The sequence below is a fragment of the Zalophus californianus genome, chromosome 15 (assembly GCF_009762305.2).
Source record: "Zalophus californianus isolate mZalCal1 chromosome 15, mZalCal1.pri.v2, whole genome shotgun sequence".
In the NCBI taxonomy this organism is placed as follows: domain Eukaryota; kingdom Metazoa; phylum Chordata; class Mammalia; order Carnivora; family Otariidae; genus Zalophus; species Zalophus californianus.
Genome location: NC_045609.1, coordinates 77169574 through 77195511, shown reverse-complemented (window position 1 = coordinate 77195511; position 25938 = coordinate 77169574). Strand labels below are relative to the sequence as shown.

At 39.7% G+C, this 25938-nt stretch overlaps 1 protein-coding gene and 1 pseudogene across 4 annotated transcripts in view; one reads left to right on the top strand and one right to left on the bottom strand.

The window, feature by feature from the left end:
- The first annotated feature begins 244 nt into the window (after nucleotides 1-244).
- The window catches only part of LOC113923756 (minichromosome maintenance complex binding protein), a 50380-nt gene continuing 24686 nt past the window's right edge, over nucleotides 245-25938 (top strand). For all 4 annotated transcript variants that reach the window (XM_027596843.1, XM_027596842.1, XM_027596841.1 and 1 more), the window contains exons 1-5: nucleotides 245-578; nucleotides 19693-19778; nucleotides 20434-20574; nucleotides 20725-20766; nucleotides 22724-22825. In XM_027596843.1, the coding sequence (XP_027452644.1) occupies nucleotides 521-578; nucleotides 19693-19778; nucleotides 20434-20574; nucleotides 20725-20766; nucleotides 22724-22825 (429 nt within the window). In that variant the 5' untranslated portion in view covers nucleotides 245-520. The remainder of the gene's footprint in view (nucleotides 579-19692; nucleotides 19779-20433; nucleotides 20575-20724; nucleotides 20767-22723; nucleotides 22826-25938) is intronic.
- Nucleotides 17104-17694, bottom strand: LOC113923757 (annotated as a pseudogene).

The window sequence follows — 25938 nt, the reverse complement described above, 5'->3', positions numbered from 1 at the left end:
AGGTCTCCTACCACGAATTAATAAACCGGACATCGGCAGCTCCCTCTTTCACACTTGCACAGCGTGATAAACTGCAGCACGCCAACCTTTGCCACCACGCCAGTCTCCCCGAAGCCCTGTACGCCCTGCCTTTTGCCCATCTCCAAGATGGCGGCCGCTCCGCCCCGCCCCCGCATGAGCGGACCCGCCCCTCCTCCCGCCCGCGGGGCCGCGCCGCGCGCTCCCGGCGCCCCTCCCCGCGCGAGCTCCACCCAGGTCGCAGGCAGCGCGGTCGGCGGCGCCTATTTCCCGCCATTGTGCGAAGTGGAGGTTGGGGGCCCGCACGCGGCGCCTGCCCGTGGCCAGCTGCTCCTCGGCTGTCGCCGCCACAGCCGCCGTTCCCTGAAGCGTGGGGAGGCCGGGCGGCCCGCGCCCCGAGGCTCGTCGTGCGTGGGAGGGCGCGGGCGACCAGCGGCCGAGCCCCCGAGGAGGAGCCGCGGCGCGGGACGCCGGGCCGCGCCGGCCCCGGCCCGTCGGCGAGATGCCCTGCGGGGAGGATTGGCTCAGCCACCCGCTCGGGATCGTGCAAGGCTTCTTCGGTGAGTGGCGGCGCCGGGGGCGGGCCGCCGAGTTTGCCGAGCCCGGGGCCCGGCCCCGCCGCGCGGCCCCACGCGGGGCTCCCCCGAAGGCTCTCGCGGCCGGCCGGGCCTGCGCGGGCGGCGCCGAGGCACCCCGGTGCGGGTGCCCATGCCCGGGCCCGGGCCGCGGCTTCCCCCGCCGGCCGCAGGTGCCTCCCACCTGCCCGATTCGCGATTTGCGAACGGCCAAGGTTACGCGGCTAGGAGCCGGCGGTCGGCCGTGATTGCCGGCCTCGCTCCCCTCCGTGGCGCACCGGGGGCCAGCGCCCCCCGTGCGGCGGTTCGCGGAGGGGTCCTCGAACCCTCGGGGACCCGCTGAGACGGGGCGAGGAAAAGCACTTTGCCTACGGGGAGCCTGCAGGATATTTCAAAACTTCCGGTGTGTCGAGGGAGTGCTCGCTCGGAGCAGAAGTTGGCTCTAACTACTGCATTACACACATCCTCCCTTTTCGAGATAAGATTGGGTATAAGAGCTTAATTTTTCTCTTGGGATGACTTTAAAACCTGCCTGGTAGACGTCTCCTCTCGTGCCAGAGCTAGCAAGAAATGTGGAACTACTCAGCTGAGCTCCTACGTAGAAGAGCTGAGAATGCTGCAGGCAAGCTTAGTAAATTGTAGTGCAGTTTATTTGTAAATGCTACTTTCCAGTTAAGCGTCCGTGAGGGCAAATTTAGGCTTGTGTGCGGTTAACTGGTCATTTTGGCCCCCCTCCCCCCATTTTTAACTTAGGAGTGGTGGAGGCAAACCAGGAATCACTTTGATTGTTGCACCTGGAGATAACTTAGCGTTGTAGGAGGGGCCTTAGCTCATTTGAAAACACCGTGGGATATTGGTGAGAACGGCTAATGAGAAGCTAAATAGTCTCCAGCAGCCAAAATCAGTGGCGTAAACTCCATGTATTTCTTGTAGGAGGGACTCAGCGACTCTATTCATTTTCCCTATAATTTGAACTAGTTTAGTTTTCTGGTTTCCCAGGCCGAAACTAGAAGCAGCAAATCAGAAGAAGGCGTGGGTAGGCATCCGGATTGTAGTCCGTGAACACTGACAACCTGATAAAAAAGAAATCTAAAACTATGTGTATGTATATTTTTAAAAAGTCAAAAAAAAAAACCCCACTATATTCATAGGGTGTTTTGAGGAAGGGGCACATTTACCTCCACTAAATCCTAGTAATTGATGTTCACAAAGAATACTGGAGCCCATAATTGATGTCTAAAATAATGGCCCCGAAATGTGGCCTGAAGATTAAACTGCACAGTTGGTGGGTGTAGATGCATAGGTACTTTTTAGGGAAAATCGTCAAAAGTAAAAAGTTTTGGTGCTTAAGGGCAAAGTTCCAGTTACGGATATTTAGAAAATTTATTTATGAGAAATACCCCGTACCTTAGTCTTGAAGGATACATGAGATGATTTTATATTTGATGTAGTTTTGAAAGTATTTGTCAGATTTTGCGTCCTGAGTGTATGATCCCAAGGGGCACATCTGTTTATAGTACAGAAAGGGTATGTTTGGGTATAAAATGCTGGCTTTATGATATTTTGTAAATTTTGTAAATTGTGGGCACCTGGACCTTGTTGATTGTGTTTCCCCACAGGGTGTCTTCTTTTCCCATATAGATTGTGTTACAGATTAGAAAATAACACTGCTTTGTAGTCAATGAATATTTTTTTTTGGTAGAAGCTCTTCTGAAATACATATTTTTATTGTATTTTTTATCACCGTGAATATGTTGAAAACCTTTATAATAACAGCATTATAGGTATGTTTCTCTGAGATGTAAGTCAAGTGTTAAACTTGTAGACTTTCTTCGGTTTTGTAGTAAATTGTTTTAAATTGATTTTTCACCCAGATAGAGAAATGTCTCTTGTGGTTTATGGGGCCTTTCTTGGCTCCACCCCTACCTAGCTCTCAGATCTCATCATTGCATTCCCTCTCCTATTGAACCCTTTTTCAGTTCTTTGATTTTGAACCTTGCCACTAGGCCTTTCTGCATCAGCTGCTTCCTTTGCCTGGTCCCCTCCTTGTACTTTCCTGGCTAACTTTTACTTTTCTTTCGGGAACGTAAGTTAGGTACTTCCTGCTTCGATCACTACAGGATCCTGTGTCCTGCAAAGGACACATGTGTTAACTTTAAAAATAAAACTGCCAGTTACTTTACCAGTAAAAATGGTTTTTTTGGGAAATAACAGAGAAATTGCAATTTGGGACTTGCAAGCTATGGCAAACCTTAGACAAGTCCCACAAAGGAGAGGAACTTTATTTTACAGAGAAGAAGTTGGGATGGATTATTTTTGAAGGAAAGCCCATTGGAGAAAAGCAGTTGAGGGTGATGCTGGTTTCTCAATGGTGGAGTTGTAGGGATAGTAGACTTGTGGGAGATGCAATGTACATCTCACCCTGTTGGGGCCTGTAATTGATGATGCTTTCCTGTTGAAGATTCTTCTTGTTAGGGGTCTGTAATTGATAGTTCTTCTTGTAATTGTCATTGGGTGGTACAGCTCCCCTTTTAAGCTTCCCCTTCTAGCATCCCAGGTCCACTTTATTTATTTTTCTTAATTTTTAAAAAAAGATTTTATTTGCCAGAGAGAGAGGGAGCACAAGCAGAGGGAGCGCAGGCAGAGGGAGAAGCAGGCTCCCCGCTGAGCAAGGAGCCCGATGTAGGACTCCATCCCAGGAACCTGAGCCGAAGGCAGATGCTTAATGACTGAGCCACCAAGGCATCCCTTTTTTCTTAATTTATTTTTAAATATTTTATTTATTAGCGCTTGTGCATGCGTGAGCAGTAGGAGGGGCAGAGGGAGAAGCAGACTCCCCGCTGAGCAGGGAGCCCAATGCGGGGCTCCATCCCAGGACCCCGGGATTATGACCCAAGTCAAAGGCAGATGCTTAACCAACTGAGCCACCCAGGCGCCCCCCCACCCCCCAGGTCCACTTCAGTGAGGTTTCCCTTTAGTAATTTTCACATAATACAAAGCAAGTTATTGAAAGAACTTGTTTCCTGGGTTCCTTTTGCTACATTTTTTACTCAGGGAATTCAGGGCCTGTATCTGACTTATTCACCAGTGTATCCTCATTGCCTGTAATACACCTTGTACATTAAAAATGCTCAGTGAGTATGTGCTGAATAGAGGCAGTGAAAAGACTGATTAATCAATTAGAAATGGTGTGAATTGGGCTGGTTACTGTGACCACAAGTCTCAGACTTGGGACAGTCCTGGTGGACCTCAAGTGATTTCAGAGGATTCATGATCCTACCAGGTATGACTTATTTTCACATGCAAGTCCTAATTCTGTCTTTGTCATTCAGATAGGAAACTTTGAAATTCGGTGAGTGGCCAATCATAACTACAAGGGTCATAATTCATCTTTGTGAATCAATCTGTATTTTCATTTTGTATTTGCCATATTACAATTGTTCATATGTAAATTTTTTCCTGTAAGCCTTCATAAAATATCTTTAATGTTTCCCCTGGAGTTCCTAAAAAATTTTATGTACAGGACATTGAGATCCAAAGGCTTAAATTATGATTTAGAAATACTTTAGTTCAACATATCCTTGTCGGTCTCTGTTATGTGCACAGTGCTTAGTTCCTACAGTGATGTTCATTTAGTGATCCACATCACATCACTTCCTTTAAACAAAGGCAGGAATCTTTAAAAAAAAAAAAATGCTTTTTTCTCTTAATCATTTAATATTTAAAATAAATTTTCTTTACTTGAATTAATAACTACTGTTAATTTTGGAAAAGGAACGCATATTGACTCTGATTTCTTTCACTCTTTTCTCTTTAGATTGTTGGTTGGGTCAAGATCATTATTATTGGTTATATTCAAGGTACTTTGGTTGTATCTAACAACTAGACTAGCTCATGCAAAAGGCAGTGGTGTATGGAGGAGGGTAGGGAGTATTTGATCACGAGCATTTTATTGATCTGTTTTTTAAGGATTTATTTGAGAGAGAAACAGTGCAAGCCAGGGGGAGGGGCAGAGAGAGAGTCCCAAGCCGACTCAGCACTGAGCACAGAGGCATGGGACTCAATCCCAGGACCCAAGATCACGGCCTGAGCCGAAACAGTGAGTCAGATGCCCAACCGACTTCGCTACCCAGGTGCCCTTGATCACTAGTATTTTAGAGAATTTAAAGCAATAATAAAATTGACTAAAAGTCAGTCTGCTTTTTTATTGTCACCAGGATTCTAGACAATTTGTCACCTTTTGTTTGTACCCGCCCTAGATCTCTCCCATCCTGATCTTGGTAGGTCGTTGAAAAAAGGCATTTGTTATAAGGCTGTAGAACCCAAAGATAGGGAGGGTGTCTTGGCGTCCCAAGAGACGAATCAGGAACTGGAAAGATAGCAAGAATCTAAGCAACTCTTGTCAGTTTTTTCCCTTAGGCCCATTCATCTCTGTACATGAATTTAATTATCTCTACTCCACAACTCCCAAATTCACTTGTTCTCAGTTCCACACTGGGTAGCAGCTTTATCTTAATCCCAGGTGCTAGGGCTAGAGAATCTGATTGGCCCAGCATGGAGTCGGGAGTCCACGCATGCACCAACAGCTGTGGCCAGGGCATAGAGTTATGTAGGACAGTCCTGACCATTGAGGCCCACACCTCAACAGTGGGGCAAGTTCTCTGAGAAGAATGGGTTGGGCACCTGCGGCAAAATGTATAAATATGTATATATGAATTTTTAGGTTATTAAATAATAACTTGCACATTGTTCTAAAAAATAGCACAGTGGTATTAAATAATGAGTAAAAGGATGCTCTTTCCCCACAGAGGTAACCACTTTTGTTTCTGCTTTTAGTGCCTTTATTTATTTTTAAGATATTATTTGTTTTAGAGAGAGTGAGAGCACAAGTGGGAAGGGCAGAGGGGGAGAACCTTAAGCAGACTCTGAGCTGAGTGCGGAGCCTGATTCAGGGCTTGGTCTCAGGGCCCTGATACCGTGACCAAGCCAAAACCAAGAGTTGGATGCTTAACCGACTGGGCCACCCAGGTGCCCCTTTGTCTTTATTTTTACAGATTTTATTATTGAGATATAACTCACATAACATGAAATTAACCGTTTAGAAATGTACAATTCACTATCATTTTCATCTCCCCAAAAAGAAATCCTGTGCCAGTTAGCTAATCACTTCCAATTGCTCCCTCCTCCATTCTCTGGCAATTAGTCTACTTCTGTTTGTGATTTACCTATTCTGGACATTCATGTAAATGGAATAATACTGTGGACTTCTGTATCTGGCTTTTCACTTAGCATAATATTTTCAAGGTTCAACCATGTAGTAGCATATATCAGTACTTTATTCCTTTCTTTGATTGAAAATAATATTCCATTGCGTGGATATACCACAGTTTGTTTATCCATTCATTCATGGATTGGCCCTTGGTTGTTTCCACTTTTTGGTTATTGTGAATAGTGCTGCTGTAAACATCCGTGTGCAAATTTTTGTGTGAATGTACGTTTTCAGTTCTCTTGGTAACATACCTAGGAATGGGCTTCCTGGGTCATATGATAATTTTATGTTTAATTCTTTGCCAAACTGTTGTCCAAAGGGCTGTACCATTTTAAATTTTCACCAGTAATTTGTGAGGTTTACAGTTTCTTAAATCTGTTTAATGCTTGTTATTTTCTGTTTTGTTATAGGCATCCTAGTGGGTGTGAAGTGGTAACTCCTTGGTTTGCATTTCCCTAATGACTAATAATAGCATCTTCTAATATGCGTGTTGGCCATTTGTATATCTTCTCTGGAGAAATGTGTATTCAAATCCTTTGCAAATTTTTTAATTGGGTTTTTGTCTTTATTGTTGAGATGCGAGTTCTTTGTATATTCTGCATACTAGACTTGTCAGATATATATTATTTGTAAATATTTTTTACCGTTTTTTTGGATTGTCTTCACTTTCTTGGTAGTGTCTATATAAGTTTTTAAATTTTTTGTGCATAATACACTATAATTTATGTAAAGGACAGAAAACAACAGAAAAACTTTCAACATTTTACTTGTATAAGTTTTTAATTTTGACAAAGTCAGATTTATCCAGTTTATCTCTTTTCCCTTTGATTGCCATATTTAAGAACCCATTGTCTAATGCCAAGTCGTAAAAATTTATACTTGTGTTCTAACAGTTTTGTAGCTTGAGCTCTTTGATTTATTTTGAATTAATTTTTGTATAAGGTATGAGATAGGGATCCAAATTCATTCTTTTGCATGTGGATAGTTGTCCCCGTATCATTTGGTTTTGGTTTATTTTTTACTCTTGCCAGTTTATTATAAAGGATATTATAAAGTATACAGATGAACAGCCAGATGAAGAGGGACATAGGGTGAAATCTGGAATGGTACCTCATGCTTCTATCTCCAGGGTACTGGGGTATGTTAGCTACCTCCCAGCAGTGGATGCAGTCATCAACCTGGAAGCTCTTGCACTATTTGTTGAAAAGACTATTCTCCCCTCAGTGAATGGTTTTGACACCTTTGTCAAAAAATCACTGGACCATAGATGTGTTGCTTTATTTCTGAACTCTCAGTTCCATTCTGTTGGTCTGTGTGTTCATCCTTTTGCCAGTACCATGTTGTTTTGATTACTGTAGCTTTTCAGTAACTTTTTAAATCAGGAAATGTGAGCCTTTCAACTTTGTTCCTCTTTGATGTGGTTTTGACTCTTCAGAGCCCCTTGCATTTCCATATAAATTTAGAATCAGATCGCCCATTTCTGCAAAAAGACAGTATTTTGGTAGAAATTGCATTGAATCTGTAGTGCTTTTAATAATAGAGAATAGTTAAGATTACAGACTCTAGAGGCAGACTGTTTAATCAGGACCATACCCTGGGTATTTGGCTCCCTGGATCATTTTTTTTAAATACCTCCCTTTTTACTACAGAATTATTTTCAGTAATAATCATTAAATGAAGCCATATACAATTCTTAAGGTATTCTATATTTCAAAATAGTTCTGGACATTGCTTCTATCACCTTCTTCTGTCCTGTTCCCCCATTTTTGAATATTTTTTTGTTCAGTTCCACTGTGTTGATGATGTTTCATGTTAGTGAGTACCACACAGGAGATGTGAAGATTTTTGTTTTAATTGTATAATGAATTCTTTGAATAAAAATAACTTCCCAAGTTCCTGCAGTACAAAAAAGAAACAATTGTCTGAAAATTAATAAGTGAATTCTAATAAAACAAACAACTGCAAAAGACATGTTAGGCAGTTACCAAATTGTGCCACTGGTGTTTATGTATTTTCTTGATTCATTCTTTAGTTACAAAGCAAATAACTGAGAAGAATACATTTCAGTATTAAATCTGTTATTCAAATTCAGTGAAATATTTCATGTATGAGGTAAAATTGGCACTTACACCTCTCATTTCACACTTTTATATATTAAACACAACTAAACACTCCCAAGTTACCTCAAAGAAGATAGAATTGAATATTCAAGTTTTGTTCCTTCATCTTTATAATCACTGTGTTGTTTATTTAAAATCTGTTGTATGCATGTGGGACTCTAGATTGCCACACAGGGTTGGGGGATACTAAGTGCCCCTAAGCAAGTTTGGACTGTTCTGGACCATTTAAGATTCACTGTCCGAACAAATGCACTTAACTGAGTCTTTGTTGGGACTAACTGACATTTTGACAATATTGAGTCTTTCTATCCATGAATGTGGAATATTTCCCCATTTATGTGGTTCTTTAATTTCTTTCATCAGAGTTTTATAGTTTTCCTCATACAGATCTTGTACATATTTGTTAAGATTTATACATAAGAATTTCCATTTGGGCAATGCCAACGTGAGTGGTATTGTGTTTTTAATTTCAAGTTCCACTTGTTCATTGATAGCATGTAGGAATATGATTGACTTGTGTATATTAACCTTGCATTTTGCAGTCTTGCTATAATCGCCTACTAGTTCCATGAGGGTTTTTTTGTGGATTCCTTTTGGGTTTTCTACATAGAAACATGTCATCTGCGAACAGACACATTTATTTTTTCCTTCTCTGTCAGGATACCTTTTATTTCCTTTTGTCTTATTGCATTAGTTATGACTTCTAGAAGTGTTGAAAGGGAGTGGTGAGAGGGACATCCTTGCTTTGTTCCTATCTTAGTGGGAAGCTTCTGGTTTTTCACTTGTTTTTAATTCTTCGATTGCTTTCCTTTTGAATGTAAAGGCATATTCTAAAATTACTTCTTCCCTCCAGCAACTTTAGATACTATTTCAGGGTTTCTATTTCATAAGATGAGAAAATTAGTGTCTATACAACCTTCCATTGCTTCTGTCTAGTTTGTGTCATTGTGCATTACCGAAGTTACAACACTTTAGTGCTTTATCTGATCGTATTATAAAGGTTAAAAACCAGTGAATAGCATTTACAGTATTATGATTGTATAATTGCTTTCCCTGCAGGACCTGCTAGTGTGTTTGGACCAGTAGGGAAGGAAGTGTAATCCTCTCATTAAATTATTTTGTTTTAAGGACAGTGTTTCAAAGAATCAAGGTCAAATGGTTTCTCTTAGACTTCAGAGTTTACTATCAAGCTGTAATTTATAATTTTTCATGATAAAATAGGTTTTGCACTTTATCAAATACCTAGTTTTCTATCCCCTGAGATGGTTCTATTTTTCTTTTAATCTTGTTTTTAAGATTTTATTTTTTTGACAGGGGTAGGGAGTGCGTGCGGAGGTGGGGGAGGGGCAGGGCGGGGGAGGAGCAGGCTCCCTGCTGAGGAGGGGGCCTGATGCGGGGCTTGATCCCAGCACTGGGATCATGACCCGAACCCAACGCAGACATTTAACTCACTGAGACACCCAGGTGGCCCTTTTCTTTAAACTTTTAATGTCCTAGATTACACTCAAAGATTTTCTGATAATAAACTATTTTTGTATTATTGGGATGAGTACTGCTTGGTCTGAGTTTTGTTTTTTTTTTTTTGAATACTCCATTGGATTCAGTTAACAGTTTATGTAGGATTTATGCATCTTTATCTTTTGTGAACTTTACTTCAAAGTGTGAAATTATCTGGATTTGGGACTTCATGGGATTGAGAGGAAGGATCAGCAGTTTTTTTTTCTGTCATATTGATATTAGACATACAGTGTTCTTTGGCCAAATTGTAACAGTATGAACTCTGCCAGTCTTGTGGCAGTTTTGGCACTTTATATTTTCAAAATATATCCATTTCTGGATTCCTGGGTGGCTCAGTCAGTTAAGCGTCTGCCTTCTGCCCAGATCGTGATCCCAGGGTCTTGGGATTGAGTCCCACATCGGGCTCTCTGCTCAGCGGGCAGTCCGCTTCTCCCTCTGCCTCCCTGCCCCGCACCCCCTCACCCCGTGCTCGGTTGCACACTCTCGCACACACGCGCAAAAAATAAACTTTTTAGAAAATGTATTCATTTACCCTGAATTTTCAAATATGTTAGTTTATAACTCATAATATTTCACACAGTTTTTAATATTTCTGTTATCTATATAGCATTTCCCCTTTTTTCATTTTGTTCTTCTACAGTTATTTCTTTTAGTATTGTGTTCTGTTTGTATCTTGTTTTTATTTATTTGTATGATTCTTTTGGATTTTGTTTTTATCCTGAACAGGCTTTCCAGAAAATTTGCCCGTCTTAATGTTTTCTATTAGTGTTTTTGTTCTCCATTTCACTGGTGTTTGTCCTTTATTGTTTTTCTTATTCTTTGGATTTGCTCTATTCTCTTTTTCTAGCTTCTTAAGTTGAATACTAATAAGCTCATCCATTTCCATTCTTTCTTGGTACTTGATTAATGTATTCAAACCTGTAAGTTTCTCTTTGAACACTACCTTAGTAATGTGCAAACATTAACCCTTGTAGCTTTCTTTGTTATCCATCTGGGAGAATTTCATAATTACCCCTACAAATTCCTCTGTCAGGATTATTCATTAGTATGGGCTTCTTTGTTTAAAAAAAAAAAAAATCATTGTAGGGGGCCCCTGGGTGGCTTAGTTGGCTAAGCGTCTGCCTTTGGCTCGGGTCAAGGTCTCAGGGTCCTGGGATCTAGTCCGGTGTAGAGCTCCCTTCTCAGCAGGGAGTCTGCTGTTTCCTCTCTGCGCACACTCTCTCGCTCTGAAACAAACAAATAATCATTGTAGACATAAGGGTGCTTATATGTTAAGCTTTCCTTTTGTCATGAGTTCTTGTCACATTTTGGACAGAGAATATACACCTGGCATCTATTGAGGTTTCCCCTCTGACTAGTACATAGAACTTTTTGTGAATGTCACATGTACTAAAGTGGTACCCTGAATATTTATATTTATTGGAGAGCTTATTGTCTTCATACCTACTGTATACTTACATTTGTGTTTTATGCTTGATAATATGTTTCTGAGAGGGCTGTGTTAAAAGTCTCTAATTGTGATTTCTGTTTAGTTTTTCTCTTTAGTTCTGAAAGTTGTTGCTTTATGTATTTTGAGGCAATGCTGTCAGATACATTATGCATTTTCTTGAGCAATACTGTGTTAAAACTTATATTTGTATTATTGCATTTCTTTTTCTTATTGAACGGAAATTTGGCATTTTCACCAAGTTATTCCAACATTTCATTCGTACTATTTATTTACTGAGAACTATGATTTCTTTTTTTTTTTTAACGATTTTTATTTATTTGAGAGAGAGAATGAGAGAGAGCACGAGAAGGAAGAGGGTCAGAGGGAGAAGCAGACTCCCTGCTGAGCAGGGAGCCTGATGTGGGACTCGATCCCGGGACTCCAGGATCATGACCTGAGCCGAAGGCGGTGGCTTAACCAACTGAGCCACCCAGGCACCCATGAGAACTATGATTTCTTTATGGATGTTCTTCAACTTGCCCTCTGAACTATTCCTCTAATTTGTGCCAGTTGCTTTTTAGGTTTGTTGTTTGTTATGCTTGGATTTTTTTTTTCCATTGCATTCATGAGTTAATTTTGTTTCTTGGACCTCGGGTCTTCCTCCTTAGTGGATTCTTCATTTTAAATTAAAAAATACATACTTTTAAAAGATTTATTTATTTTAGAGAGTGAGAGCACGAGCGGGAAGGGCCATGGGAGAGAGAATCTCAAGCAGACACCACAGTGAGTGTGGAGCCTGACACAGGGATCGATCCCAGGACCCTGAGATCACAACCTGAGCAGAAACCAAGAGACAAATGCTTAACTGACTGAGCCACCCAGGCGCCCCTTAAATTTAAAAATATTTTTAAGAACCGTTGTGTGAGAAGAGAAGAGATACATCACGCAATGATAAAAAAAAGTTTGCCAAGAAGACATAAGTGTAAAAGCGTCTAACAGCAGAACGTTAGAATGCATGAAGTAAAAACTAATAGAACTGAAAAGAGAAGTAGAGAAATCTGTGTTGGAGATTTTACCACTTCTCTTTTAGTAGTCTACAGAACTAGCGAACAGAAAATAAGCAATCACAATCTGCCTCCCACAATCACATATAGAAAAACTGCACAACACCATCAACCAAGTATATCTAATTGCCATTTGTAGAATGCTCCACCAACATTAGCAGAATATTACATTTTTTCAAGTGTGCATGGAACATTCACCAAGATAAACCACACCCTGGATCATAAAAAAATTAATAGATCTTAAAGAGTTGAAATTATCAGGTATGTTCTCTGACCATAATGAAGTTAGATTAGAAATCAGTAACAGATGACAAGAAAATTGAAACTCGTGGAAATATTTCTAAACAATCCATGGATCAAGTCTCAAAGGGAATTTTAAAATATTTTGAACTAAATGAAAATGAAAACACAGCATATCAAAATTTGTGGGATTCAGCCAAAGATGTGCATTAAGTGCGCTTATTAGAAGAAAAGATCTCAAATCAATAATTTAAGCTTCTACCTTAAAACTAGAAATGAAGAGCAAAATAAACCCAAATCAAGTAGAAGGAACTACTACAGATAGGTCAGAAATGAACGAAATTGAGGGGCGCCTGGGTGGCTCAGTCAGTTAAGCGTCTGCCTTCAGCTCAGGTCGTGATCCCAGGATCCTGGGATCGAGCCCCTTATCAGGCTCCCTGCTCAGCGGGAAGCCTGCTTCTCCCTCTCCCACTCCCCCTGCTAGTGTTCCCTCTCTCGCTGTCTCTCTCTCTGTCAAATAAAATCTTAAAAAAAAAAAAAAAAAATTGAAAAGAGAAGAAAAAAATGAATGAAACCCAAAGCTGTATTTTTTTTCACAAAAAGATCAATAAAATTCATAAGTTTATAGCTAGACTAGCAAAGGAAAAAAAAAAGAGGAAGACACAAATTACCAGTGCCAGGAATGAAAAAGGAGATAACACCACAGACTGTATGGACATGGAAAGGATAATACAAGATAGTTCTGTGGACATAAGCTCAACAAGTTAACGGAGTAATTCCTCAAAAAAACCCACTGTATTTGTTTCCCTTTTTTACTGTAACAAATCACAAATTTGGTGGTTTAAAACAAAGTTATTATCTTATAGTTCTGGAGGCCAGAATGCTGTCATCTTGCTGGGTTAAATCAAGTTGTCAGCAGGACTATGTTCCTTTCTGAAGGCTCTAGAGGAGAATCTTTTTCCTTGTCGTTTTCCAGCTTCTAGAGTCTGCCAGTGTTTCTCGGCTTATGGCCCCCTTCGAGTTCTTTTCTCATTACTGACTACTAGTTCTGTCTCACTTTTCCACATTAAGTGCCTTTATGATTATATTGGACCCACCTGGAAAATCTCCCTGTTTTAAGGTCCATTGATTATCAACTTTAATTCTGTCTTCTACCTAAATTCCCCCTTTGTCATGTAACATATTCACAGTTTCTGGGGATTAGGATGTGGCCATCTTTGGGGGGGGGGCATTATTCTGCCTACCACAATCACATGTTATCCACACTCACCCAAGATGAAATAGATACCCCTCCCCACCAATTCCCCTGTTCCCCTAAGAGCCTCTGTTCTAATTTTCATTTCTATGAATTTGCTGATTCTTGGTACCTCATGTAAGTGGAATCCTATAATATTTATCCTTTTGTGTCTAGATTATTTTACCTAGCATAATGTTTGTAAGGTTCATCCTTGTTGCCCTCATTGTTTGACAGAGCACAAAGGTAATTCAATGGAAAAGGGTATTTTCAACAAAGATGTTGGAACAATTACTTATTTGCAAAAATGAACTTTAACCAAAAATCTCATGCCTTATACAAAAATTAACTCAACATGGGTCACAGATGTAAGTATAAAACCTAAGAACATAAAAGTTTTAGAAGTAAACAGAAGATCTTTGTCACTCAGGGTTTGGCAGTGAGTTTTTAGACATGCCTAAAACAAAACTTTGATAATCATCAAAACTAAAAACTTTTGTTCTGCAAAAACTACTTTTAGGAGAATGGAAAGATAAGCTGTTGACTAGAAGAATATATTTGAGACTCCTAGAGAAGACTTGTATCTAGAATATATAAAGAAAGCATGATGGTAATTAACCCAGTTGCAAAAAGAGCCAACATTAAATAGATGCTTCCCTAATTCATCATTAGCCACTAGGGAAATGCAAATTTTTGAACCATGATGAGATATTACACACCTATTAGAACAGCTAAAATTGGAAAACACAGTGACAGTACCAAATTCTGGCAAGGATACAAACAGCTGGATTTCTAGTGCAAAGTGGTACAGCCATTCTGGAAAACAATCTGGAAAGCAGAATCTTAAAAATTAAATCATACATTTACCATATATCTAAGTGTCCCATTCCTAGGTTTTTACCTAGAGAAATGAAAGCTTATGTTCTCTCAAAAACCTATGCACAAATGTTTATATTTGTTTTGTTCATAGTTAAACCTGGAGACATTTCAAATGTCCTTCAATGACTAAATGGAGAAACAAATTGTCATTCAGCTATACCATGGAATACTATTCAGCAATTAAACGAAATGAACCATTAATATACTCATGTGTTGGGATTCCCAGGATCACTTCTGTCAGATTCACTAAAGGACTTACTGTGACTCCGTATATATTTGTATTCAAGGCTAAGATTTATAACCGCAGCATGGTAAAGATACACAGCTGGATCATAAGGGAAAAAGAGACAGATGGAGTCTGGAGGAATCCGTGTGTAGGTTCCTTTATTCTCTCTCCCATGGGAGAATTCATAGATTGGAAGCCTCAGTTTTGTTAAGATGTCAGTTCTCAAATTAGTCTGTGGATTCAACACAACTCTTACCAAAATTTCAGCAGACTTTACACAGAAGTCAGTAAAGTCCTCAAAATTAGACATGTCGAGGATGAGAATAATCAAGACAGACTTGAAGTACGTAAGTACTTGATTTTAAGACTTAAGATCAAGCCATAGTGGTTAAGAGAGTATGACCATAGTATTAAGACAGCATAAAGACAGATCAGTGTAACATAATAGAGAATGTAGAAAGAGGCTAACGTAAGTACAGTGAATTGATTTTTTTGACACAAGTGCCAAAGCAATTCAATGCTAGAAAGAAAGTTAATGCTGGAACAAGTGGATCTTTTTGGAAGAAAATGAGCCTTGCCCCCCTATGTCACAATATAAACAAAAAGATTAATTTGGTGTCACAGACCTAAATGTAGAAAATAAAAAACCTAGGAGAATATCTTTATGACCTTGGGGTCTGTAACTATGAAAGAAAAACTTGGCAAATTGGACTTCATCGAAATGAAAAACTTTTCATCAAAGGACATACAAAAAGTATTAAAAATACAGATTAGGAGAAAATAATGTGCCCTACATATATATCTGACTTAAGACTTATGTCTAGAGTACACAAAAAATTAGTATAATCATTGATGCCACAACAAACCCATTTTTAAAAAATGGGCGAAATTGTGAATAAGCACTTCACAAAAGAATTTATTGAAATGGTCAATAAACATGAAAGGTGTACAGTGTCATTAGGGAAATGCATATTAAGACCACAGTGATGTACCAGTATGTATCCAGCAGAATGACTAGGATTAAAAAGATTGACAAGATCAAATACTGGTGAGGTGGAACCAACCAGAAGCTTATACACTGTTGGTGAGGGCCTGTATATTCTTTTTTTTTTTTTTTTAAAGATTTTATTTATTTGAGAGAGATAGAATGAGAGAGAGCACAAGAGGGAAGAGGGTCAGAGGGAGAAGCAGACTCCCTGCCGAGCAGGGAGCCCGATGTGGGACTCGATCCCGGGACTCCAGGATCATGACCTGAGCCGAAGGCGGTGGCTTAACCAACTGAGCCACCCAGGCGCCCTGGGCCTGTATATTCTTACTCAGTTCCCTTGACTCTTAAACTAGATCAAGATTGAGAGGAGTGGTGCTCAAATTCAGATGGCCAAGAATTCATAGCAAATATGATAAAGTGATATATATGTGTGCTAATAAGCAGGATTCTTGGTTGCAAGTGACCCAACTTGGTCCTACTTAAACTCAAAATGATGAATACATTATCTTAGGTAATCGAATCCATGAGTGGGTTAGGTCAGGCTCTGAATTACAGCCAAATAATTAAACTGTGAAGTTAAGAATTCAAACAGGAATCTGCTTCTCTGTTTTTCTCTGGAATGGCTTAATTTCGAGACTGAACTTAGTCGTAGGGGCCACATGCAGCTTCCGGCACCGAGTGCTCTGTGTACCTGAGTATCTGGTAGTGCCATCCTTGTCCTTGGTTTATGTCTGGAATACGCTAATTCCTTATACCTCAGCATGTTTCAGGTCTACCCCTCTTTCAAGGCCCGGCTCAAGTACCACCTCCATCAGAAGCCCTCTCTGAGATTATTTGACTTGCATTCGTTTCTGTTCTTTGCTTTTAGCTGTTATTTGTTGTTCACCGCTTTTCTTTGCTTTAAGTTCTTCAGCTCTTGATAACCTTACTGAACCTAGTGGAGTGCCGGACACACTGTAGGCTTAATAAATAATGGACAGTTATTGCATGCTTGATTTTTTTAATTACCTGTTGCAGTCCTTTAATTGTCTAGCAGTACCAGATATTTGTAAGGTGGCCTTAGGAAAATTCTGTCTGTATACACGTACCTTACTGCCTCCCAGTCACTCTCTGATGGAGCTTCAGCATCTGTTAGGTGGCATGGTCATGTTTATTTGTTCGTTTTTACTTTTTCTTTCTTTTCTTTCTCTCCACCCATTGTGGGATTTGAACTCTCCCTGAGATCAAAGTAACATGCCCCACCAGCTGAGCCGGCCAGCCAGCCAACCAGCCCCCCAAGCGTGTTTGTGTCCCTTACACAGATGCATCACAATAGCAGTGTTGGTGTGCTGTTGTGACTGTGTATCAGCCTTTTCTTTAATATCCATTTTCAGTGGAAGCAAAAACACCCATTCTTTTTTTTCTTTTCATCTAATTCAGTAATCATTTATTTGCACTCATCTAGTATAATAGTGGTTCTCAAACTTTAATGTGCATCAGAATCACTTAGAAGGCATTTTATTTGTCTTTATACTATTTTTTATCACAATTTGCCAGTGGCACTTTATTTTTTCTTCTCAACATCCTGTTCTGCAGCTTCCTTGGCCCTTTTTGCTTGCCCGGGCGCCAGAGCCGAGCATGGGCACGGGCCATGTGAACACTGGCCAGACGCTTGCAGTTCTCCATTGTGACTCCGGCTTTCTCCTTCTTGGAGACATTCCATGTAGGTATGACTGGTCCTGTCAGCTGGGTAGCCAATTTGAGGTCTTCAGCAGAGCTGTCTCCCTTCTTGGGGGCCAGGGGCTTCCTGAGAAGAGGATGGGCTTGGAGTAGTACTCCTGTAGCGCTGCGTGCTAGCCTGCAGGAACTCTGCGGACTTGTTCCACCTTGTTGGATCCACTGAGATCGCCGTCGTCTGTGCCACCTTCTTGTGGATGCCAGCCACTCATAACTCTTTTGAGCTGAAGCCCCTGCCAGCTTGCACTTTAGTGTAATGCCTCACGGTGGGGCATCTCAGTGTGCCCTGGGGTCCAGACAGGGCCCAGGTGGATCTGTGGATCTTCCGTGCTGGCTGGCTGAACTATGTGACCATGCACCATTGCCAGTCCTTGTGGAAGTGGGACTTCGGGGTCATGCCATTCTGGCTGGGTGCCATGGCTGCTCCAAGGGGAGGGGACAGCCAGTGGAAAGGGACTGGCACTGCAAAGCCACTTAGTAGGCATTTTAAAACATGAATTGCTAGGCCTCACCTCCAGAATTTCTGATTTGGTGTGTGTCTGTGATGGGCTGAAAAATTTGCATTTTTAACACCTACTCAGGTGATTCTAATGCTGGTGGTCAAGGAAACACACTTTGAGGACCAGTTTCCTAGTGAATTTAACCCTCATTCCACATCAGAATCACCTGAGGAATTTATTTCCCCCCTCCATTTTCAGAACTGGACTTTGCTCAATTATGTAAAAGTGTTTGGAAGCCCTGCTAATAAGCATGGTGTTAGTGGGATTTTATGAGTATTTCTAACAAATAGAGACAGTTGCTTTACTTCACATCTACATAGCACCTAGTGATGAATATAAATGGATGTGGTTTGCTGGTTCTCCCAAAATAGGTATGCCTAATTCTGGCAGTAATTTACTTTGGTCTTGGCCAATTCCCATAATTTTTTTTCCCCAAAGCCTTGGTTTTCTTACCTTTTTTTTTTTTTTTTTTTAAGGTTTTGTTTTTAAGTAATCTATACACCCAACGTGCAGCTTGAATTTACAGCCCTGGGATTAAGAGTCACATGCCTCTACCAGCTGAGCCAGCCAGGTGCCCCAGTTTTCTTATCCTTAACATGACATTAAAAACACCTTTCTCATCGTTTTGCAGTTATCATTGTAAGAGTTGTCAATGGATGCTAAATCTGGGGATTGGGGCAAGATCCATAAAAATTTTTGCTTGGTCTTGAAGTGTCTGCTGCAGATTACTTAATAGTTGCAAAGGGGGAAAAAGTAACTGTACTGTCGAGAGACTGGCTATCATTTTGACTGGGTGATTAAAGTGAACATCATCAGGGGCACCTGGGTGGCTCAGTCGTTAAGCGTCTGCCTTGAGCTCAGGTCATGGTCCCAGGGTCCTGGGATCGAGCCCCATGTCTGACTCCCTGTTCAGTGGGGAGCCTGCTTCTCCCTCTCCCACTCCCCCTGCTTGTGTTCCCCCTCTCTCTGTGTCTCTCTCTGTCAAATAAATAAATAAAATTCTTTAAAAAAAAAACATCATCAGTGAGGGGAAGGTGGACATCGTGTCTCTAGATGGTACCATTACAGGGACGCAGCATCACTAATGGAACAGCCTGACTGATAGTGCACAACTGCAATCTAATCATAAGTGAACATCAGACAAACCCAAAGTGAGGAGCATTCTATATTTTTTTTATAGTTTTTGTTTTCCTCTTAAATATGTCATAAAACACAGATAAAGATTGAGGGACTGTTCCAGATTAAAGGGACATGATAGCTAAGAGCAGTATGTGATCCTAGACTGGTTCCTGTACTAAAGAGGAAAAAGTGCAGTCAGGGTTAGTGGTGGGATATGGTGACAGGTTAGATAAAAAGTATGGTATCAGTTTTGAGTTTCCTGAGGTTGGTAACAGTACTGTTATGTAAGATAACCTCTTGGTTCTTAGGAAACACGCACTGAAATACTGAAAGGCAAAAGTATATGGTGTGTGTAACAATCTCAAATGGGTCAGGAAAATATATATAAGGGACGAGATAAAGCACATGGAGCAAAGATACAGGTATTCTTTGTACTATTCATTTGATTTTTTTGAAAGTTTGAAATTATCCCCAAATTGGAAAAAAAAAATTTTTAGAGCACCTTCTTTTCATTTCAGGGTAGTTATAAAGAAAAAAAAATCTGTATAAAAATGTTTTCAGAGCATTGTGCTTTGTCCAAGTAGCTTCATATCTCATTCTGTGGATATTCTCAACTAGGTTGCTGGCTTCTGAGGGCCCTGCACGAGGCCAGCGTTGCCCTGCATTGTAATAGGCACCCCCTCTTAGGGCGGCTTCCTGAGTGCCCAGTGTGGCCGCGCTCCACTAGAATGTCACCTGACCCTAGTCTGTTGTTAGGCGTTGTGCCTTTAGCTCTGAAAAGTATATTTTTCTTTCAGCCCAAAATGGAGTTAATTCTGACTGGGAGAAGAAAGTAATTGAATATTTTAAGGAAAAGCTGAAGGAAAATAACGCTCCTAAATGGGTAAGTTTATTGCTATTTGCAGGGGAGAGGGTTGGGCCGACTTTCAGTTTCTCTCAGTAGAGTCGTAATCCACATAAAATTTTGGGATATGTGCTTCTGAAGCGAGCACTAAAATTTAAAACTATATACATTAATGTGTACTGTCTTCTGCTTTAAGTGCATATGTATTGAAAGATTTTGCCCTCTTCAGTTGAAATTTAAATTCAAGCAATTCAGTGCTTCTGTGTTGTGCCTCTAGGTGGCAGTAATTGACCATGTTATTTTCTAGGACCAAAAAAAAAAAAAATCAGTAGTTGTGAGAGTCCCAGATATCTTTGTTTTATTCCCTTCATTTAAAGAGAATTGGCATGTACTAGTTTTAAGAGAAGAGCTCAACAAAGCAAATGAGTTTCTGCTACTTGAGAAGTATTCTTAAGGAAGAGCATCCTTTTGCATTAGAGTCAGATGTCATGATACAAACTTGGAAGAACATAAAAAATACTTTCGTGCTCAGCACTTGTTGTGTTGATTGTTGAGATCACTGGCTTCCTAATGGGGCTTGGTGTGTGTGTGTGTGTGTGTGTGTTTGGGGGGGGTGGTTCTGGATATATAGTCTTTGTATATGTGCTTAACATTTTACAGATAAGAGTATTTTATTGACTTGTTTTCCTTTAAGGTACCATCACTGAATGAAGTTCCCCTTCATTATTTGAAACCTAACAGTTTTGTGAAGTTTCGTTGCATGATTCAGGATATGTTTGACCCTGAGTTTTACATGGGAGTTTATGAAACGGTTAACCGAAACACAAAAGCACGTGTATGTATTGCTTTTCTTCATGAAAATTTCTGTTTATAATTATTGGTATTAATTTTATTAATATAAACAAACACTCTCCTTGTGTTGTTTATGGTGGTTTTGATTCAGATATACTGATATGATGCTGTTATCCTTTGTTTTGGATCATAGGTCCTTCATTTTGGAAAATACAGAGATGTAGCAGAGTGTGGGGTATGTATCCTTAAGATATATAAAATATTTTAATAAGAATTTCTTAAGCAGTGAATTTCTTTTGGTTGATCTTACGTGTATTTTGTGTGTAAATAAGTTCTAAGAAGTCGTGAAATGTTTTATTTACCTTTTATTTAAGTTTCTCTGGTATGTTTTTGATCTTTAAAAATCTCTTAGAAGGTTGAGTATTGTAAATAACAAAATAACTCCTTTGTTTTCCTTCTATCTATATACTTACTTTCAAAATCAGAGGTTATGATAAATTCTTTAAAAGTGGAAGATTAACTTAGGGCTTAATACTTAATTAAATTTCATTAAATCCTGCCGCCTTTTCCTAGGAAGAAAAAAGTTTTTAATAAATTTAAATTTTCTTTGATAAAGAGAGGTAATGGAAACTTACGTATCAGTAATGGGAGAGGCAAGAAGGCAGAGGACACTAGATATAATTATGGTTGTGAAAGGGATAGTCTTGAGGTAGAAACTTACTAGAAAAGCAGTTATAAAGGAACTACAGTATATCTGCATTTTTTAAAATTGGTTTTTCATGCGGTTCTACTGAAACTGATGGTAATTGTCAATTTTTGGGGGGAAACAAGTATCACAGGTGGGGATTGATCAGGCTGGTGTTTAAGTAGAAAGGTGGCACCAACTGAGTTACCTTCCTTCTGGGTCTAGTTCTCTGCTTTGGTGATCCAGATTCTTAATTTAATCAGATTATCTGGAGCTTTTTACGTTCTGGGAGTCTGACTCCCGCTTACCCAAACCTCAAGAGATTGATTTATAAGCCGTAATACCACACCTTAATTCACAATAGAAGCTGTGCCTGATTAAGTGTTCTAGTTCAGGGCCAATCTGGACGGGAAAACAGCCCTAATTTGGAAGGTTGCTGCAAAGATTATATTAAACAAAAATGTAACTTCCTGTAATTATTTAGGGGGACTTGTGAAAGATGGATTTGCTCATCTTAACACATGATGAACTTGAGGTCTCCCAATGTCTTTTTTCTTTGAGAGTGTTTCTATAAAGTAAAATGTGGTGCCAAGTCTAATGAGTCAACTTTATAAATACTTGCTGTGTCCCTTGTTTGAGGAGCCCTAAGTCATATTAGCCTAATCTATCAATACACAGTAATGTATTATCGCCATAGGCTAGCAATCTCAGCATCTGGAAATAGGAAAATAGGTGAGTCTGTCCATGTGTGACACTGCTGAAGGCCAAGAGTTTGTATTGTGTTGCTAAAGATCATAAGTAAAAGCACCAAACCAGGAAAACTTTGGGCCTGGAAAGAAAGAAAGAAAGAAAGAAAGAAACACATAGAAAGCCCTGTTTGTGTATATACTAGCTCAGGCTGAGACTTGATGTCTCTTGGGTCTTCCCCCCTCCCCCCACAAGGTGGAATATACATTTTATTTTACTTTTAAGAGATTTTTTTGTAATGTATGTACTAAAAGTAGTAGTATATCCTTATTAAGGTAATATTTTAATATTACATTTTGGATTCTTTCTAACTCTTAGGACTTTCTCAGTATATTTGAAATGGAGAACATTCCTTTTCTAGGGAATAATATCTGACTCAAATCTCCTATCAGAGTTACTGCTAATAAATATTTCATTAAGTTCCTATTTTATAGGCTGATACTGATGTGGTCTATGAAAGAGACAGTGCTTTGTCTTTGAAAAAATTAATAAAGTATCCTGTTTATTAAAATATTTAATTTTGTAACAGGGTGCTGTGTATTATGGACTTGAGGGAAGGTAGTATATTGATGGTTGCATGTGAAATGATTTTATGTCCATTTTCCTTTTTAAAAAATGAGTTTGGATTTGGTATTTGCTTGTTAATTCTTAACGTGAAATATTTACTATAGTTTTGTAAAAACATGAATATGTGGTTTGCTAATTAAAATTTTTGTTTTTCTTAATAAAATTTTAAATATACTTTTTGTATATATTACAGCCTCAACAAGAAGTTGATTTAAACTCCCCACGAACTACCACTTTGGAAAGACAGACTTTCTATTGTGTCCCAGTGCCTGGGGAATCTACATGGGTAAAAGAAATATCCTTTATCTGAAGTTTCTTCTGTGTTGAGTGATTCCTGATTATTTTCTTAATTGAAGAAACCACAATTAAATTTAGAGTTTTTAGAAACTTAGTCTTTTTACACCAATGAAGTTAGCTGGAAAAAAATTGTTCTTCATTTACAGAGGTTGGCTTTATTTTAATGAAGTGTTTTTGGTTTGTCCTAAACAAGAAAGGTTATAAAACAACCCAAGTATGCATCATTGAGAAATGATAAAATTGTGGTACATTCCTATAGTGAAATACTGTTAAAAAGATTGAGGTGGACTTAACGGTACTAAAAAAGAGAGCACCATAATTAAATAAAAACTTAGTTTCAAATTAGAACTAATTCTGGATTTCTTAAGGGAAAACAACATGTTGGCTCCTTTGAGAGATGTTGAAACATCTTGGTGTCCTTTTTATTTTTTTTTTAATTTTATTTTTTTAGGCATAGTTCACACATACCTGAGATGCATAGATTTTAAGGGTGCACTTCAGTGGACAAATGCACACCCATTTAATTTACATCCGTAAAAGTAAAGAACTTGTGCCAGAAAGTTTCCTTGTGTCTTTTTCTAGGCACCTCACTCTCCTTTTGTAACCACTGTCCTGATTTCTTTCACTGTAGCTTCATTTTACCTTTTCTGTGTGCCAAAAAATGGAATCATACAGTCTTTTGTGTCTGATATTTGTTCTCCATAACACATTTGAGATTCATTCTTGGTGTGTGTGTGTAAGTTGCTCGTTCCTTTTTATTGCTGATTTTATTTGTTTATATCTTTTCCACTTGACGAGCATTTGGGTTGTTTCCAGTTTGGGGGCTGGCATTTTGTTAGAAGATTTTCAGCTAGGTTTTTTAAGTTTTTTCTGTGCATCAGTTGTGATAAGTTGTATCTTTAAAGGAATTGTTTCAAAATCATTTAGTCTCAGTTATTGAATTTATGTCAGTAACAAAGCTTTTCATAATATTTCCTTATTTTCCTTTTCATGTCTGGGGGATATCTAGCAGTGATCTCTTTTCATTTCCAGTAATGTTAATTAATTTTTCTTTTATTCTTGATCAGTGTTGGTGGTTTGTTGAAGAACCAACTGTTTAATTTTCTGTTTTCTATCTCATTGATTTCTGCTCTTACTTCCTTTTATGCTAGTTTGGCTTTAATTTTTCTCTGGCTTCACAAAGTGGATGCTCAGATCATTAATTTCAAATCTTCCCTTTCTTGTATTATCATTGAAGGCTATACATTTCTTTCTAATCACTGCTTTGATTGCATTCCACAGACTCTGATTTGTTTTCACCATCATTCAACTCAAAATATTTTCTCCTTTTCCTTGTGATTTCTTCTTTGTTCCTTTATCTTTACAACAGTTTCCCCCTCATTCTTTGTGCTGCTGTTGTCATACACTTCATTTGTACTTAAACTGTAGAGCCCACAATATATTGTCCTGTTTGCCTTTTTTTTTTTTTTAAAGTATTTATTTATTTATTTGACAGAAAGACAGCGAGAGAGGGAACACAAGCAGGGGGAGTGGGAGAGGGAGAAGCAGGCTTCCCGCGGAGCAGGGAGCCCGATGCGGGGCTCGATCCCAGGACCCTGGGCCTGGGATCATGACCCGAGTGGAAGGCAGACGCTTAATGGCTGAGCCACCCAGGCACCCCTCCTGTTTGCTTTAAACGTTTGTCTTCTTGGGGCGCCTGGGTGGCTCAGTTGTTAAGCGTCTGCCTTCCGCTCGGGTCATGATCCCAGGGTCCTGGGATCAAGCCCCTCCTCGGGCTCCCTGCTCGGTGGGAAGCCTGCTTCTCCCTCTCTGCCGCTCCCCCCTGCCTTTGTGCAAGCATGCTCCCTCCCTCTCTGTCTCTCTCTCTCTGTCAAATAAAATCTGAGAAAGGGGGCACCTGGATGGCTCAGTCGGTTGGGTTGGGCATCTGCCTTCGGCTCAGGTTGTGATCCCGGGGTCCTGGGATTGAGCCCCACATCGGGCTCCCTGCTCAGCAGGGGGCGGGGCCTGCTTCTCCCTCTCCCTGCCACTCCCTCTACTTGTACTCTCTCTCCCTCAAAGAAATAAATAAATTCTTTAAAAAAAATCTTTAAAAAAAAATGAACATTTGTCTTTTATGTAAATTAAGAAATGATGAAAAAGTTTCTTTTTATGTGTTTGTGGTATGTACATTTCTAGCTCATTGTTCTTTTTTTTTATGGAGTCATTTTACTAAGCTTTTTTTTAAAGTACAGATCTGTTGGTGATGAATTTTTTCAGCTTTGGTTCAACTAAAAATGTCTTTATTTCACCTCTTATTTTTGAAGAAAGTTTTTGCTGGTTATAGAATTTTGGATTGACAGCTCTTCCCTCCCCAGCACTCTAGTGGTCTTGTTCCATTGTCTTCTGGGCCTCCATTGCCTTTTTTTTAACATAGAGTGAGTGTAGGGAGGGGCAGAGAGAGAATCTTGAGGCGGCCCCATGGTGGGTGTGGAGCCCAATGCATGGCTCAATCCCCGACCCTGAGATCATGATCTGAGCCGAAATTGAGAGTCAGATGGTCAACCAGTTGTGCCACCTACGTGCCCTTGGCCCCCAGTGCTTTTTGATGAAATGGTAGCCATCATTTTACTGTATCCTTGTGTGTAACATCTTTGATTTTTCTCCGGCTACTTCTGATGTTCTCTCTTTCTCTCTGTGGTTTTCAGCAGTTTGACTGTGATGTGGCTGGGTGTGGGTATTTTTGTGTTTATCTCGTTTGGGTATTTTTGTGTTTATCTCGTTTGGATATTTTTGAGGTTTTGGATCTGTGGACTGGTATTTTTCAGATTTCAGCTTTATTCAAATGTTTTTCTGTCCCAGTCTCTTGTCATTGTCTCATTTTCTGGGGGTTCAGTCACATAATCATTAGGTGTTACTGTCCTCCAGGTGACTGAGATTCCGGGGTTTTTTTGTTTTGTTTTCCATTTCAGATATCTTATTTTTCAGTTCTTGATTTTTCATTGTTCCCATTTCCCTGCTAACATTCCTCATCTTTGACTCATCTATCTGTTTTTAAGATTTTAAGTGTTTATTTGAGAGAGAGAGAGAGTGAGCACGAGTATTGGGGAGGGGCAGAGGGAGAGGGAGAAG